The sequence below is a fragment of the Suncus etruscus genome, chromosome 15, assembly GCF_024139225.1.
Source record: "Suncus etruscus isolate mSunEtr1 chromosome 15, mSunEtr1.pri.cur, whole genome shotgun sequence".
Taxonomy (NCBI): Eukaryota; Metazoa; Chordata; class Mammalia; order Eulipotyphla; family Soricidae; genus Suncus; species Suncus etruscus.
Window position 1 is genome coordinate 23,943,884 of NC_064862.1, and position 17,370 is coordinate 23,961,253.

General features: G+C 52.8%; 1 protein-coding gene across 2 annotated transcripts; it reads left to right on the plus strand.

The window, feature by feature from the left end:
- Positions 1-542: 542 nt before the first annotated feature.
- Positions 543-15,311, plus strand: WSB2 (WD repeat and SOCS box containing 2). 2 transcript variants are annotated; one of them, XM_049788830.1, is made up of 9 exons: positions 543-633; positions 5,790-5,958; positions 8,247-8,488; positions 8,589-8,720; positions 10,511-10,611; positions 13,109-13,281; positions 14,001-14,111; positions 14,203-14,310; positions 15,132-15,311. In XM_049788830.1, the coding sequence occupies exons 1-9, from the start codon at positions 621-623 to the stop codon at positions 15,292-15,294; spliced, it is 1,212 nt and encodes a 403-aa protein (XP_049644787.1). In that variant the 5' UTR covers positions 543-620; the 3' UTR covers positions 15,295-15,311. The 2 variants fall into 2 exon arrangements, with proteins under 2 accessions (XP_049644787.1, XP_049644786.1); XM_049788829.1 differs by lacking the exon at positions 543-633 and having other exon boundaries at positions 5,771-5,958.
- The last annotated feature ends 2,059 nt before the right edge of the window (positions 15,312-17,370 follow it).

Below are 17,370 nucleotides of genomic sequence, written 5' to 3' on the forward strand. Positions count from 1 at the left end.
GCAGCTGATGGGGGTCTGGTCACCCCACACCATGACCCACCAGACTCAGCCCCTTCCCCACATCTGATCTGCCCATCTCTTCTCCCACCTGGCCCCCATCACCCCAATTACATCCCCCGCATCTGATGGGGTCCCTGTCTCCCCAAACCTGAAACCCACCAGATCCAGTCCATTCTTGCATCTGATCTGCCCCCCCATCACTTCCCCCACCTGGTCCCTATCACCCCAACTATATCCCCTCACCCCCGCATCTAATGGGGTCCCTGTCTCCTCAAACCTGCAACCCAACCAATCTAGCTCATTCTTGCATCTGATCATGTCCCCCATCTGGTCCCCATCACCCCAATGACATTCCCCACAGCATCAGCTGGGGCCTGTGTCCCCCCCCCGTCCTTTCCCCCATCCGATCCCCCTCACCCCAATTCCACCTCCAGCATCTGCTGGGGTCCGAGCCCCGCGCGCCCTGTCCCCGCCCCAGCCCGGCCCAGGCCCTGCCCAGGCCCGGATCCATGTGACGGGAAGCGGCGGCTGCGCTCCGGGGCTCGGGGCGGGCCTGGGGCGGACCTGGACCGGTGCGGGGCCGGGTCTGGGCCTGGCCCGGGGGGCTGAGCGCGTCCCCCATGGAGGCCGGAGGTGAGTGAGCCTGGCCGAGCCTGGGGAACGGGGTGGGGCTGGGCCCCGCTTTGTTCCATCACCGGGGAGAAAAATCTGGGGTGGGAAAAAAAATGGGCCTTTTTTCGGGGGTCTGAGGGTGCCCCCACTCGTCCCCGGGGCCGTGAAGACGCGGAGGCCTGTTTTGGGTGCTGCCCAAGAACCCGGGTATCCAGGGCGCAGCTGGGGACGCACGGCGTAGCTCCCCCCGGGTGGCCCCCCAAGACCCAGGACCCCCCATCAAGCTTTGCAGCTGGTTCTTTGCAGAAAGGGATGCTCATGGGACCTGCTTTCCACCCCCCAAAAAATAAGATGCTTTGGGCTAAGATTGGTATTTCCAGAGGCTCCCCGGCTAGGCTAGGCGCATCCAGAGAAAATGGAGTGGATCTTGCCATAGGGACCCCCTTTTCCCACCCCCTAGGAACTGGAGGGAGGTGGGCAGGTCGAGGGTAATCCGCTGGGAAGGCAGGAAACCTGGACGACCTCGGGGAGGCAGGCCCAGGGAAATGCAGCCTCCCACCCAGGCCACCCTGCAGACCCCCCCCATCTCCAGAGACCACCGTACCCGGGGATCCCAGAAATGGGGTGTTTGAAATGTGGTGTGTGCCTAGGTTTGGGGTGAATCCTAGAGCTGTAACTCCAGGCTGGTCATCCTAGCTTGCAGGCTTCCTCCCTCGGTCCGGTGGTCTCCTTCCTCCAACTGGCGGCTTCCTCCCTCGCACAGGGCCCAGGAGCTGGAAATTGGGACCTTCCAGAACCATTTTGTGTCCTTCCAGGCGCCTGCACTCTGGGGGGGTTGGGGGGGGTCTTCATCCTGGGAGACATAGGTCCGAGTTTTAGCCTCTCTCCTCCTGGGATCTGGTGGGAGCCTTATGTGGGCCGGTGGAAATGAGGGTTTTCTCCTTTGTGCAGCTTATTTATTTATTTATTTATTTATTTATTTATTTATTTATTTATTTATTTATTTATTTATTTGGGGGAAATGACATTTCTTTGTTTGCCAGGGGTCCTAGCCTGCAGGCAGATTTGGGGAGACTGTTCCCCAACCTTTCCATCCCAGATAAAGCCTTGGTTTCCAAAAGACCATACATAGAACATGCCTTTTTTTTTTTTTTTTTTTTTGGTATTTTTGGCCATACCTGAAGGCACTCAGGGGTTACTCCTGGCTCTGCACTCAGAAATCACTCCTGGCAGGTTCGGGGGACCATATGGGATGCCGGGGATTGAACCCGAGTCCATCCTGAGACAGCTGCGTGCAAGGCAAATGCCCTACTGCTGTGCTACCGCTCCAGTTCCAAGCTTTTTGTTGTTGTTGTTGTTGTTTGGTTGATTTGGGTCACACCCTGCAGCGCTCAGGGGTTACTCCTGGCTCTATGCTCAGAATTTGCTCCTGGCCGGCTCGGGGACCATATGGGATGCCGGGATTCAAACCATTGTCCTTCTGCATGCAAGGCAAACATCCTACCTCCATGCTATCTCTTCGGCCCCAAAGCTTTTTTTTTTTTAAAGGGCCTCAACTGTTTGCTGAATCCAGCCAACATTTTTTTTTTCCAGTTTCTGTTGCTCTGTAGAATTGAATCTGGAAGCGCACTGTGGACAGCCTCCCCCATTAGCAGGAATGTTTTTGATGGCCTCCCTCTATTTCTCCGAGTGCTCCATCTCCCTGTTTTGGTGGTGTGGGCAAGAACTGTTGATCTACTGTTTTTGTTTTATTTCTTTTTTAAGGCTTAAGTATTATATTCTGTGGAAATAGAACAAAGCCCATTGTCATGAGACCACAATGGATGCCAGTAGACAGTTTCAAAGCGGCTGTTAGAATGCTTTGATTCACCCACAAATATTTATTGGGTGACTTGAGGATGCCAGCGTCAGCCAATATAATGTTGTCAGTCAACAACTACCCATGTGACTTAAACTGTTCTTCCCCTCAGTAGGAGCGATCCCTGAGTGCAGAGCCAGGTGTAAGCTTTAAACACCACCCGGTGTGCCTCCCCCCAGAAAAAAAAAATTCCAGTAACTTCATTGGAAAACAGATGAAACCAATCCCAAAACTATCTCGTTTCCATCAACATGTCTGAAATAGTTCAATCTGTCATCTGTGAAAGAATTACTGAGATTTTTTACGTGCTTTTGCTTTTGGCATTAAGTCTTGAAATTCCAGGATCACAAAATGAACTGCCCATCCGCTCTGGACTCAGCCAAGTGGTGAAGCGATTGCCTTGCATGCAGTTTCACCCAGGACAGACCGGGGTTCAATCTCTGGCATTGCATATGGGTTCCCCCGAGAGCCTGCCAGGGGCGATTTCTGAGCGCAGAGCCAGGAAGAAGGAACCCTGAGTGCCGCTGGGTGTGGCCCGAAAACCAAAATAAATAACTGGAATTAAAAAAAAAATAGGTCTATAAATAAATAGACAATAAATAGGCTAAAAAAAACCCCCGTCCGTTAGATCCATGCTCTCCATGAAATAGCTTGAGTAGAAGGGGTTCTTGGGGGGGGGGGGGGGCTAGGTTGCTGGTAGCTCCCACCCCTGCACCCCCCACTTTCGAGATTTGGCTTCTGGAAGTGTCTGGTACAATCCCACAGGAAGCAGGATGGTGTCTGTTTACGTTATTTGGTGTTTGTGTTTCTAGAACTTGCCGGTAGATATGGTTGAGTTGGTATCTTGTGGCACCTCCTGACATCAGGAGAGCAGATGGCACAGGGAGTGAGGGAAGGGGAGCTGGTGGAATATTATGGACGTGGAATAAAGAAATTCCCATCACCGGGGCTGGAGCAATAGAGCAGCAGTAGGGAGTTTGCCTTGCACGAGGCTGACGCAGGACGGACCTGGGTTTGATCCCCAACATCCCATATGGTCCCTCAAGCTAGGAATGATTTCTGAGCACAGAGCCAGGAGTAACCCCTGAAGGTCACCGTGTGTGGCCCAAAAACCAAACCAAAACAACAACAAAAAGAGAAATTTCCATCACGGGGGCTGGAGCAGTGGCACAGCAGGGAGGGGGTTTGCCTGGTACCTCATATGGCTGGCATTCCTGAGCCTGCCGGAAGTGATTTCTGAGCACAGGAGCCAGGAGTAACACTGAGTGCTGCTGGGTGGGGCCCCAAACCAAAAATAAGGAAAAGAAATTCCCGTCATGGTCTGGAGCTGAAACTATTGTGTTTTCAGTCTCCCTTGTGGTGCTTTTTTTTTTTTTTTTTTTTTGTGGGGGGGATGAGATGAGCTGTTCCATACATTGAGCTCAACCCTCAACGTCAGAAAGAGAACAAAAGTTTTGTTTTGTTTTGGGGCCACACCCGGGGGTTGGTGGGGGGGGGGTGTCCTTCTGGCTCTGTGCTCAGTAATCATTCCTGGCAGGCTCGGAGTCCATATGGGATACCAGGGATCAAACCTGGGTCTGTCCTGGGTTGGTTGCATGTGAGGCAAAAGCCCTATGACTGTGGTACCACTCTGGCCAGAAGAAAAATCTTAAATGTAGGGAATAAGGGGGATCAGACTTGGGTCTCTGACTTCTGTGCTTGCAAAGCTATCAAAAACTGGAGGTGCTGTATTCCAGTTCTCCTGAGAGACAGTTTCGGCAGTGCCCTCTCCTTGCAGCTCCCCATCCTGAGTCCCCTCTGACCTCCATCGACAGAGGCAAATGCCAGACCCTCCATGCCACCTGTGTGTGTCAGTGTTCCTGGACCATGACACTGGGTTGTGGTCTATGACTGATGGCAGGGAAGCTCTGCTCGTTCTACCACTCCCAGGTTGATATTGGTGAGGCCTTAAAGATTTGCACCTTTGTTTGTTATTTTGGTCATGCCTGGCGGCGCTCAAGGTTTACTCCTGGCTATGCACTCAAAAATCACTCCTGACTCAGGAGACCATATGGGCTGCTGGGGATCGAACCGGCGTCTGTCCTGGATTGGCTGTATGCAAGGCAAATGCTTTACTGCTGTGCTATCGCTCAGGCCCCAAGATTTGCACCTTGAAATGCTCGAAGTGCCAGCGGTCCCATAGGTGGCTGCTGGCTGTTATGAAAGGACCAAGTTTTAGGGCCAGTGTGGAAGAAGGTGTTTGCCTTACACGAAACTGACCCAGGTTCAATCCCCGGCATCCCATACGGTCCCCCAAATCAGCCAGGCGTGATTCCTGAGCACAGCGCCAGGAATAACCCCAGGACACTGCCAGATGTGGTCCAAAACCCCCCCAAAAGGGATCAAGATCCTTTGGGGGGCTGGCGCAATCGCACAGCAGTAGAGCATTTACCTTACAACCGGCTGACCCAGGACAGACTGGTTTGATCCCCGGCATCCCATATGGTTCTCTGAGCCTGCAAGGAGTGATTTCTGAGCACAGAGCCAAGAGTAACCCCTGGGTACCGCCAGATGTGGCCCAAACCCCCCCAAAAAAGATTCTTTGGGGGAATTGGGGTGGGTAGTTGGGCTCACACTGGCTATAATTTTGCAAAGACTGTAGGCTTGTTAGTTTTGCTTTTTTTGTTTTGTTTTGTTTTTTTTGGGCCACACTCGTTTGATGCTCAGGGGTTACTCCTGGCTAAGAACTCAGAAATTGCTCCTGGCTTGGGGGGACCATATGGGACGCCAGGGGGATCGAACCACGGTCGTGATCTTTCCTTGGCTAGCGCTTGGAAGGCAGACACCTTACCTCTAGCGCCACCTCACCGGCTCCTGGCTTGTATTTGTTTCTGTTTCCCCAGAGAGGCTGGAAAGGGCACAGTGGGGTGAAACTTCCACACAGTGGAGTGAAAGTTGAGGGCAGGAGAGAAGAAGGAAATGGGGGGCCAGATTAGCAGGTGACCCCGTCTCTGCGCAGGTGCCTGGAATCAGACAGGTGCCAGCAGGGGTTTCGGCACCCTTTTCCCACCCGACCTCCCTCAGAAGGCCTCCTTGCCGGGCCTCCCCTGGCTGGGTTCCCCAACCCGCCCCCCCACCACATCCCACTTCCTCTGACTCACAGTTCACCAGTTGTGGGGAGTGCCAGGACTGAGTAAGCACCCTGGAATGTGGCCCATGGCCAAGGTTCCTGCCCCCTGGCGTTTAAATGACACTTCCCTGTGGTGACTGGCACTGGGGGGTGTGGGGCTGGGTGCGGGCACCGTCAGGCCTGACCCTGCCATGCCTTCTGCCCCCACAGAGGAGCCACTGCTGCTGGCTGAACTCAAGCCTGGGCGGCCACACCAGTTCGACTGGAAGTCGAGCTGCGAGACCTGGAGTGTGGCCTTCTCCCCCGACGGCTGCTGGTTCGCCTGGTCCCAAGGCCACTGTATTGTTAAGCTGATCCCCTGGCCGCTAGAGGAGCATTTGTGAGTACGCTGAGCCCTCCAGCCTGTTGGGGTACCCAGGCAGCTCCCCGCTTTTCAAGGGCACAGTCCTAGCCAGAAGTGGGTGAGCAGCTCAGAGATGGATGCTGCCCAGGACCCCATGCTCTGGCCCTGTGAACAATGGGCCTGTGAATGTGGTTGCTTTTTGTTTTGTTTTGGGTTGATTTGGGGCCATATCCAGCAGTGCTTAGGGGTTACTTCTGGCTCTGCACTCAGAAATCACTCCTGCAGGCTCAGGGTCCATATGGGATGCCAGGGATCAAACCAGTCTGTCCTGGGTCAGCCGGTTGTAAGGTAAATGCTCTACTGCTGCGCTATCACTCTAGTCCAGGGGTGGTGAATAAGTTCGACACAAAGAGCCAAAATTTTAAACTGAGAGTCAGAGAGCCATACCATGCAGTGACCTGCCAAGACAGACAAACACTCACACAAAAGTATATAATTTTAACAATCATATATTAAACACATATTGCATTTTGCCATTTTGAGTGAGGGTCAAAATCCTGTTTGCCACCCCTGCGTAGTTGTATTGTTGCCTTTTGAACAATTGTTTTGGATTTATTGAGAGAGAAATTATGTGTCGTATGGTTCTGTTGTGACCCATGAAGTTTGGGTCCCAGATGGAACAGGGCTTTGGTGTTTTTCTTGCATTTCACTACACCCAGTTTGAATCCTGGTACCACAGCAGTGATCCCCTAGCAAGGAGTACCCAGCCACCATCAGGTGTGGCCCCCAGTCTAAGAGTACAATTGAGAGCCTGAAAGAGTCCAGGGGTCAGGGGGACTGGCCTTATATTCCACCAATCCCAGTTTAATTTGTTTTGTTTTGCTTTGGGGCCACATTCAGATTCAGGTCCTCCTGGCTCTGTACTCAGAAATTATTTCTGGCATGGGGCCAATAGTGATAGCACAGTAGTAGGGCATTTGCCTTGCAGGCAGGTGGCCAACCCAGGATGAACCCGCACTCAATTTCCAGCACCCCATAGGGTCCCACATGCCTTCCAGGAGTGATTTCTGAGTGTAGAGCCAGGAGGAACCCCTGAGCATCACTGGGTATGGTCAAAAAATTAAAAAAAAAAAATTACTCCTGGTACGCACTTGACCATATGGGATGCCAGGGATCAAACCCCAAATGGCCATGTGCAAGGCAAACTGTTGGCAAGAAAGGGGTGTAGTCCCCCAATTTCTTGATATTGATAATGATGATGGACCTCTGGGATAGATGGGATAGGGGGTCTACATCCTGTGCTTATTCTAAACCTCCTGCATGCCAGCTTTCTCCCCGAAAGCCAAGAGCATCTTTCTTGCAGTGTTGAACAAACCCAAAGGAAACCCTGGAGTTGTTTCTGGGTGACTCACGCACCCAAAGTGAGGTGACCTCATTCGGCAGAGCTACCTCCACAAAGGGCAAAGGATGTTTCTGTCATTCCAGTTCTTTGTTGTTATTGTTTTGTCTTTGTTTGTATGCCATACCAAGCAGCGCTCAGGAATCACATTCCCTGGCAGGTTCAGGGGATCATAGAGGATGCCTGGGATCAAACCCGGGCATGCCCAGACGAACGCAAGGCAAACACTCTCCCTACTGTCCTCTTACTCTGGCCCTGTCATTCTAATTCTAAAGAGTCTGAAAGCTCTCTCTCTCTCTAGCCCCCCCACCCACCCCAAATCTTTCTAAATAAGCTTCAATAAAAACTGTCTTGCGGGGCCAGGCGGTGGCGCTAAAGGTAAGGTGCCTGCCTTGCCTGCGCTAGCCTTGGACGGACCGCGGTTCGATCCCCCAGTGTCCCATATGGTCCCCCAAGCCAGGAGCAACTTCTGAGCACATAGCCAGGAGTAACCCCTGAGCGTTACCGGGTGTGGCCCAAAAACCAAAAAAAAAAAAAAAAAAAAAAAGAAAAACTGTCTTGTAGGGCCATAGAGATAGCATGGAGGTAAAGTGTTTGCCTTGCATGCAGAAAGTCAGTAGTTCGAATCCCAGCATCCCATATGGTCCCCTGAGCTTGCCAGGATCGATTTCTGAGCATAGAACCAGGAATAACCCCTGAGTGCTGAGATGATCCCTGGCATCTCCTATGGTCCCCTGAGTACCTCTAGAAGTGATCCCTAAGTGCAGAGTCTGGAGGAAGCCCTTAGCTGGGTGGGTGGCCCTCCCAAGGGAAAATAAAAGAAGGAATCGAGCATGGCCTATTCCTGGGCTCAGCTATGGTGATGCACAGTTTCTCAGCCAGCCCAGTTATAACTCCCTGCCTCTCTGAACCCTGTTTCCCTTAGCATCCCCAAAGGATTCGAAGCTAAAAGCCGGAGCAAGAGTGACCCCAAAGGGCGAGGCAGCCCCAAGGAGAAGACCCTAGACTGCGGCCAGATCGTCTGGGGCCTGGCCTTCAGTCCTTGGCCTTCGCCCCCCAGCCGGAAGCTCTGGGGACGCCACCAGGCCCAGAGCCCCGATGCCGCCTGCCTGATCCTCGCCACGGGCCTCAACGACGGGCAGATCAAGATCTGGGAGGTGCAGACTGGTAGGTTTCGGCCTGGGGGCTCAGGAAGGGACAGACGGACTTGTCTTGTCCCCCAGAGGCACAAGGGCGGGTGACAGCAGCCACCTTCTCTCCCGGCTAGGCCTCCTGCTTCTAAACCTCTCCGGGCACCAGGACGTGGTACGGGACCTGAGTTTCACACCCAGCGGCAGCTTGATCCTGGTCTCCGCATCCCGGGACAAAACTCTTCGTATCTGGGATCTGAACAAACATGGTAGGCTTTGGGGTCCGGGATCCTGTTTTCTTAGTGACTACCCCATGCCTGGCTACTTCCAACCACAGGAAGATTTTTGTGGGTGTTATTGTTTTGTTTTGTTTTGTTTTTGGTTGTTGTTTTTGGTTTTTGGGCCACACCTGGCAGCACTCAGGTTACTCCTGGATCTGTGCTCAGAAATCGCTCCTGCCAGGCTTGAAGGACCATATGGGATGCTGAGGATCAAACCCAGGTCTGTCCCAGGTCGGCAGAATGTAAGGCAACGCCTTCTCCGTTGTGCTATCACTCCGACCCTGTCTAGGTAGCTTTGAAAGCACCATGGTATTTGGGGAAAGGGGCCAGGGGACTGTGGGGTGGAAGTGGCCAAGAATAGGGGCCCTTCTGAGGAGAGGGGAAGGGGCTGAAAGCTGGTCCAGATCCAATTTCCCAGCCCACTTTCCTTCTTGAGTAAGTGCAGGCACCATGTTTGATCTGCAGGCGTTGCTACTTTCTGTTCTTTATGGGGACTCCCAAGCTGTCCCAGGGGCCACCAGCAGGCACAGCATATGTTCGTTCATTTGAGCCAATCCCTTTGCCCAGGAAATTCCTGATCTTTCTGTCCAACCCCAACAGATTTGGGCACTTGCTTTCCCTTTTCTTTTTGTTCTTTTGCTCCACTCCCCAGCTCTGTTGGTACGACCCGGTTTGGAAGTTTTGCTCGGGGCTCTGTCTGGTGCACTGGTTTCCAGCTGGTCTCAGGCCTGGTGCTCTGCTATGTCTTGCCTTGCCCTCTTCATAGATTTGCATGTTCCGTGATAGTCTTGGCTCTTCCTTTTCGCCCAGACCTTAATGTGTGGGTTCCTTCTCAGTGAATTTATTCCCAAACTGAGACCAGAAGAGACCCTGGGATCTGGGTGGGCAGTGGAAACTGGTTCCAACCTGCTTGCTGACCCCCCCAGCATGTGATCTGGTCCTATTGCCTGTTGATCTCCTGACACTGAGGTTGTAGTGATGGTGAGGGGATTATGAAAAGGAAAACACCAAGAGCTTAAGTGATGGAGGCGAGAGCTTAGAGGTTGGAACCAAGAGCAGTAGATGTCAGAGCTGAGAGTTTGGTGAGGCCAAGAACTTAGATGATGAAGCCAAGAGTTTAGATGGTGGAGCTGAGAGTTTGGTGAGGACAAGAGCTTAGATGATGGAGCCAAGAGCATAGATGACTGAGCCGTGAGCTTAGGTTAGTTGATGGAACTAAGAGCTGAGGTGATGGAGTCAAGAGCTTAGATGGTGGAGCCAAGAATTTGGCGAGGGCAAGAGTTTAGATGATGGAGCTAAAAGCTTAGATGGTGGAGCCAAGAGTTTGGTGAGGCTGAGAGCTTAGATGAGTTGATAGAGCTGAGAATTTAGGTGATAGAGTCAAAAGTTAAGATGATGGTGCCAAGAGTTTATTGAAGCCGAGAGCTTAGATGACGAAGCCAAAGCTCAAATGACAGCCGCAGAGATGCCTTCAGGCAATTTGTCAGGAAGCTTCCCAACAGTTAGTTATTGGGGCCCAAAGGAATGTTCCCCACCATCCAAGGGCCCTGCTGTGCCCACCCTTTATTTCTGGCATCATGGATTTTGATGGAACCAGAGGGCATGATTTCTACTGGGAGATCATGAGCTTGTGGTCTAATTCTAATGACAATTTGGCCTCATGGTTGTGCAGAAACAGGAGGGTCTGGGCTGCACTGAGGGGCCTGGAAGGAGAGGCTGAAGCTGGGCAGGTGGGCAGATCATGCCAGGGGCTCACTGGGGTGTCTTTTCTCCACCAGGGAAGCAGATCCAGGTGCTGTCGGGCCACCTGCAGTGGGTATACTGCTGCTCCATCTCCCCAGACTGCAGCATGCTGTGCTCAGCTGCTGGAGAGAAGTCGGTAAGGCTAACATCATATGGGGGGAGAGGGAGAGAAAAGGTCAGTCCCTGAGCACTCAGAGCATAAGCACATCTGTGGCATGGATGTCCTGAACCCTGAGGAAGGGAAGGCCGGGCCTTGCTCATCCAGCAATTCCCCTTTGAGTGATTGGCACTTGGCTGAGAGGGACCCGAGAATCACGATGCTTCCCAAGGGCCTTTCCCTCTGAAGCCTTAAATTTTTTTTTTTTTTTTTTTGGTGGGGAGGGTCACACCTTGTAGCGCTCAGGGGTTACTCCTGGCTCCATGCTCAGAAATTGCCCCTGGCAGGCACAGGGAACCATATGGGATGCAGGGATTCGAACTACCAACCTTCTGCATGCAAGGCAAACGCCTCACCTCCATGCTATCTCTCCGGCCCTTGGAGCCTTAAATTTTTATTGATTATTATTGGCTAATTGAACCTGAAGGCTTCACACAATTAAGGCCAGTGGTCTACCACTGAGCTACTTTCCCGGCCCTGGAGTCCATGACTTTATTTATTTAGTTTGGTTTTGGGGCCACACCCAGTGGCTCTGAAGGGGCCACTCCTGGCTCTGCACTCAGAAATCACTCCTGGCAGGCGTGGGGGAACATATGGGATGCCAGGCATCAAACCCAGGTCTATTATGGGTCGGCCATGTGCAAGGCAAACACGCTCTACCGCTGTGCCATCATTCCAGCCCAAGTCCAAGATCTTAAAAGCTGTCGTCGGGCTTGGAGACAGAGCCCAGTGGTCTGAGTGTGTGCTTTGCACGGAAAAGGCCTGAGTTCATTTCCCGAGGACTTCAGAGGCAGTCCCTAAGGTCAGAGGAGTGGGGCCCCAAAACAGACGAAGTAATTGCAACTAGTAGGGTGTCAAAATTTTTGTTACCTGGACACATGGAGGTAGGGCATTTGCCTTGTATGCAGAAGGAGGTGGTTCGAACCCCAGCATCCCATATGGTCCCCCGAGCCTGCCAGGAGCAATTTCTGAGCATAGAGCCAGGAGTAACCCCTGACCACAGCTGAGTGTGACCCAAAAACGAAAAAAAAAATTTTTTTTTCATTACCTCGTAGTCTACGCTGAATGCAGCCACTCAGTGTTTCCATTGCCAACGTCAGGATACACAGCCTGTGGGACTTTGCCCTGAAGCCTGTTACTCATTCACACAGGCCTCTTCAATTTTTGCTTTGTTTTGGGGCTACAGGCCGCCATGCTCAAGGCTTACCCACTGACTTTTCACTTAGGAGGTCATTCCTGGCAGGGCTTGAGATCATTTGGAGAACTGGGGATCCTACCTGGGCCTGCTGCACACAGGAAAATACCTTAACTTCTGTGTTAGTTTTCTTTCTTGCCTGCTTTTTATTTGTTTATATTTGGTTTAGTGATGTCAGGGGTTACTCCTCGCTCTGCGCTCAGAAATCACTCCTGGCAGGCTCGGGGGACCATATGGGATGCTGGGTTATCGAACCTGGGTCCATCCTGGGTTGGCCACATGCAAGGCAAACGCCCTACTGCTGTGCTATGGCTCCGGCCCCTGTTTTTATTTTATTTTATATTTTTTTTTGGTTTTTGGGTCACACCTGGCAGCGCTCAGGGGTTACTCCTGGCTTTATGCTCAGAAACCGCTCCTGGCAGGCACTGGGGACCATATGGGATACGGGGATTCAAACCACCATCCTTCAGCATCTAAGGCAAATGCCCTGCTGCTGTGCTATCTCTCCGGCCCCAATTGTTATTTTTTTTCTTAAAGAAGATTTTAGAAACCCAAGGAGAGTTCAAGAACAGTATATTTTGTTTGTGTTAGGCTGTATTGCTGGAAAGTAAAGGGAAGCCAGAGGAACAGCCCTAGGAGTGTAGTGAGTACTGACGTGCAAGACCCCTGGTTTAATCACTAGCAACTATCAGCCCACCAGGCACCACCAGGAGTGACTCCTGAGTAGTCTTGGGTGTGCCCTCAAATCAGACAGAATTCACCATTCTGCATAGTCCAGCGTTTAATCCATGAGTTGGATTTGGGGCTTGGGGAAAGCGACATTTCTGGCCAGACAAATTCTTCACATAGTTTAGAGCCAGGATCGAGGTGACATGCTGTTGGTCAGGGCAGCTTTTCCCGGCCCTGGAGGATTTGATTCTCTAAGTTGTGGCTTGGTCAGATGTTCCCACTTTGTGGCTGCCTTGGGTGGAGTTAGTTCTGACCTCTCCTCATTTTATTTATTATATTTGGAGTTTTTGGGTCACACCCACCAGTGCTCAGGGGTTACTCCTGGCTCTGTGCTCAGAAATTGCTCCTGGCAGGCTCGGGGGACCATAAGGGATGCCAGAATTCGAATCACCATCCATCCTCGATTGGCTGCATGCAAGGCAAACGTCCTACTGCTGGAGACACACACACACACTCTCTCTCTCTCTCTCTCTCTCTCTCTCTCTCTCTCTCTCTCTCTCTCTCTCTTTTTCTTTCTTTCTCACCAGTCCCCCTTTGTGCTTCTTCCTCCAGGTCTTCCTCTGGAGCATGAGGTCCTACACTCTGATCCGGAAGCTGGAAGGCCACCAGAGCAGCGTGGTGTCCTGTGACTTCTCGCCAGACTCCGCCCTGCTGGTCACGGCCTCCTATGACACCAACGTGATCATGTGGGACCCCTACACCGGCGAGAGGCTCAGGGCACTCCAGTAAGGATTTCCCCCCACACCCGTGTGGGGGAGATGTGGGCTGGGGAGAGGTGCTGAGCAGCTCGGGGCTGTTGCTTAGGGCACCTAAGTGTCAATATGTGTGTGGCTTTGGTGTCAATATGTTGTTGACATTTCCGGGCACACCTGGCATGAAAGCTCTGAGTCAGGGCCAAGTGACAGTACAATGGGGAGGGCTTTTGCCTTGCACTCGGCCAACCCGGGTTCAATTCCCAGCATCCCATATGGTTCCCCCCTCTGTCTCCTCTCAGGAGTAGCCCATGAGCGCTGCTGGGTGTGACCCCAAAACCAACACACACACCCAAAAGTCTTGAGTGATTTTCCGATGACCAGGAACCGGGGCACAGGATCCATCCCAGTGGTCTCCTCAGTCATGCTCCCATACACACTGCCTTCTCACACCCTCAGATCTGCTCCTTCTCCCCTTGCTCTGTTGCTTCTGAAGCATGTGGGCTGGGCCAACCAATGGTTAGCACAGCACAGCCTCAGAGACTACTCAGAGACCCCTGGGGAGGGTGGACCTGTGAGCACTGAGACAATGAGGGGGCCTGCCCCAGAAATCTGGAAAATCCTTTTCCCAATGGCCCAAGCCTGGGGAGGGGAATGCCCTTCAGTGCCTCCACTGTTGGCTTCCCATCTGGGGTTGTAGTTGAGGACAGCGAGTCCCCCAAGTTCCGGCTCTGCATCTCCCACTTTTGCAGCCACACCCAGCCTGAACCCCCCATGGACGACAGTGACGTCCACCTGAGCGCCCTGAGGTCCGTGTGCTTCTCCCCAGAAGGCCTGTACCTCGCCACAGTGGCAGACGACAGGTGAGTGGGTGCATCCATGAAACTTCCTGGCCCTGGGTACCCTGCAACATAGTCAACCCCCCACTGTGCTGTATCCGTCCCCCCATCACAGGCTCCTCAGGATCTGGGCCCTGGAGCTGAAATCACCCATTGCATTGGCACCGATGACCAACGGGCTTTGCTGCACCTTCTTCCCGCACGGAGGAGTCATTGCCACTGGGTACGTCACCCATGGGAGCAGAGCGGTAGGCACAGCTGTCATGGGAAAGAGAGATCTAGCATTTTTCTTGACAAACTCCACGCCCCCCCCCCCCCAAGAAGCCTTTAGGACCCTAGACTTTAAAAGGTTCAATCTAGGGACTAGAGAGATAGCACAGCGGTAGGGCATTTGCCTTGCATGCTGTGGACCCAGGACAGACCTGGGTTCAATCCCCAGCATCCCATATGGTCCCCCAAGCCTGCAAGGAGTGATTTCTGAGTGATTACTCCAGAGCCAGGAGTAACCACTGAGCACCGAGTGCCACCAGGTGTGGCCCAAAAACAAAAAACAAAAAAGGTTGAATCTATTCTGCTAGAAGATCCTCGCTGACTCTTTAATATAATTTAACCTGATGGTGGGCAGAGCTGTGGCATGGGCTGTGGAATGATGGGTGCCCACATACATGGGGCAGCCAAAAGCAAGATGATTATTTTTTGGTTTTAGGTCACACCCAGTGGCACTCGGGTTACTCCTGGCTCTGTGCTCAAAAGTCGCTTCTGGCAGGCAAGGGGACCATATGGGATACTGGGATTCGAACCACTATCTGTTCGAATCAGCTGCTTACAAGGCAAAAGCCCTACCGCTGTGCTATCCCTCTGGCCCAAGGTGCAGAATTTATAGGGGAACCACCTGGGGCAAAGTGTTCTGAGGAGGCCGTGCTGACCCATGCAGGCCAGTTTGGGTGCTCCTGGCAGTGCAGATGTGTGAACCCCCCCCCCCACACCTCTCTCCAGCCACCCGTGTCCAGTCCCCGCCTCAGACTGATTTCTGCTTCGTTTCAGGACGAGGGATGGCCATGTCCAGTTCTGGACGGCCCCCAGGGTCCTGTCCTCACTGAAGCACTTATGCCGGAAGGCCCTTCGGAGCTTCCTCACCACCTACCAAGTGCTTGCACTGCCGATCCCTAAGAAGATGAAAGAATTTCTCACCTACCGGACTTTCTGAGCCCTGCGGCTTGGGGTTGGGGGGGTGGAGGGATGGGTGGGGGTCAAGGACTGGCCCTGCCAGCCCCTGGGAAACTTGGGGTTGGGACTGTGCAAAAACAGAGCAAAGCCAGACCCCAGTGGCCTGAGCCAAGGTCTCTGAGGACCCCATTTCTCCCCCTGCTGCCTTCCAAGCCTCCCTTCTCTAGTCCCCTTAGAAAGCCGATGTCTGTCACCTCCTAGTGGTCTTGGCTTGCGTGCAGTGACTGGTGTTGGTGAATGTTCTGGGGGAGCCCCAGAGCCCCTAGTTCTGGCCAGGTGTGCAGCTCCCCTCCGTGGGTAGCAGCCTCTGCTGTTGTGTCCTTATTGTCATTGTTTCTGTCATGTGACGTTTGTTCTCTCCTTCGGGGCCTCCTGCCATCAGCAGGGCCATGTCTGCATAGGAACAGGGCAGCTGGCAGTGCCCCTGGTGTGGCTCTGAAGAGCAGGGTGGGCGCATTATCCAGGCCTGGCTGAGTGGTTGACAAGTTGCATGGCCCCCGGGAGATGTCTGGTTTGCCGTTGAAGAGCATATTTATTTGTATTTTCTCAGCAGATGTTATGGTACACTGTCTTGTTTTTATCCTCAATGATCTCTAGACTCACAGTCCTTCAGCCCGACAGCTGGGGTCCCCCCACCAGCTGATATGCTCCTGTAAGAGCTGCCTTTGCTGCTTAACCCCCAGTAACTCACCAGCCACTTTCAGCCTGACCCCAAAAAAACAAAACAGCTCCAGGACTGGGCTCCCCTCTGTGGCAGCAGGGTCTGTGAGCAGGGCCCCAGGGCCCAACAGAACCCGCCTTTGGAAAGCTAATATATTTTAAATTATTATTGAGCCAAGGCCACACGTGTATGATACCTTCTGGCTTATTTTCCTAGAGGCTTCCACCCCATTCATGCACCCAGATGAGGAGGTAGGATCCTCTGCACCCAGCCTTGGTTTTTGAAGGGGATAAACAAAAAAACCCATGTTTGGAATGTGAGGTTTTCTCAAAGGGAGAAGTTCAAGTTTTGGGGTTTGGTTTCCCCATGCCCCCCATTAGAAAGTCCCTTTTAGAAACAAGGAGTTGCCAAGGCGCTGTGTGAGGCTTTGAAACGATCTTCATGGGATCCCCGAGACTCAAGGCTGAACCCCAGACTTGCAACTCAGCTGGTGTCCCAGGGGCCAAGTCCCCTGGAGGGGGAAGAGCCTAGCGCTCTGCTGTCACCTGGCTCAGACACTCTGGGCCTTCTACATGCCTGCGGGATCCAGTCCCTGGAGGCCTGGGCTGTGTCCCTGCCGGAGAACACTACAGTCCATGTGGCCGCCATCGAGGAGGCAGATTACACCTGAGCCTGGACAAGCCCTCCCAGCACCAACGGGGGAGCCCAGCACAGCGGCTGGCCGCGGGGCAACATCTTTGAAAGTGAAAATGTCTACTGTCCACACCATTAGGAACCTGTGAATCACTCTTGTACTGCAAGAGAAATAATAATTAAAAAAACAAAAAGACCAGTTTTTAGAGAAAAAGAATTGAATCTTGTTTTATTAGGGTACGTTTTTGGGGGTGGAAATCCAGGCTAGTCGGAGAAGACGTAAGAGCAGTGGGTTAGGTTTGTAAACGTAATATACAAAATCCTGTTTTCAGGCTGGGTAGGTAGTGGGGGGCTGGGCTCAGGGGCACCCCTAGTGCCTTCCAAAAATGGGGACCCTAGGGCCCAAGATATAGCACAGCAGTAGGGCATTTGCCAGGAGGGACCTGGTTTGATTCCTGGCATCCCATAAGGTCCCCCAGCCCGTCAGGGGCAGTTTCTGAGCTCAAAGCCAGGAGTAACCCCTGAGCACCGATGGGTGTGGCCCAAAACAAACAAAAAAAGTGGAGGGCCCAACCTGTAGATATACAGGATTTCAAAGTCTTTGCAGCAGGGAAAGGACCCTATTCTTGCCTGCTGAAAAGCAAGGCTCTGAGAAAGGGGGTTTGCTTCCAGCCCCCCCACCCCTTGCAAAGGCCCACACCTGTCACTGCGGTTCTGTGGAACTCCAGCTTAAAGTCGATGCCCTGTGCTTGAAACAGGGAG

Coding starts and splice junctions, on each gene's coding strand:
- WSB2 (XM_049788829.1), top strand. CDS start 5,771: ATGCCTTCTGCCCCCACAGAGGAGCCACTGCTGCTGGCTGAACTCAAG. Junction 14,112..14,202: donor GCCACAGTGGCAGACGACAG/GTGAGTGGGTGC, acceptor CCCCCATCACAG/GCTCCTCAGGATCTGGGCCC. Junction 14,311..15,131: donor GGAGGAGTCATTGCCACTGG/GTACGTCACCCA, acceptor GCTTCGTTTCAG/GACGAGGGATGGCCATGTCC.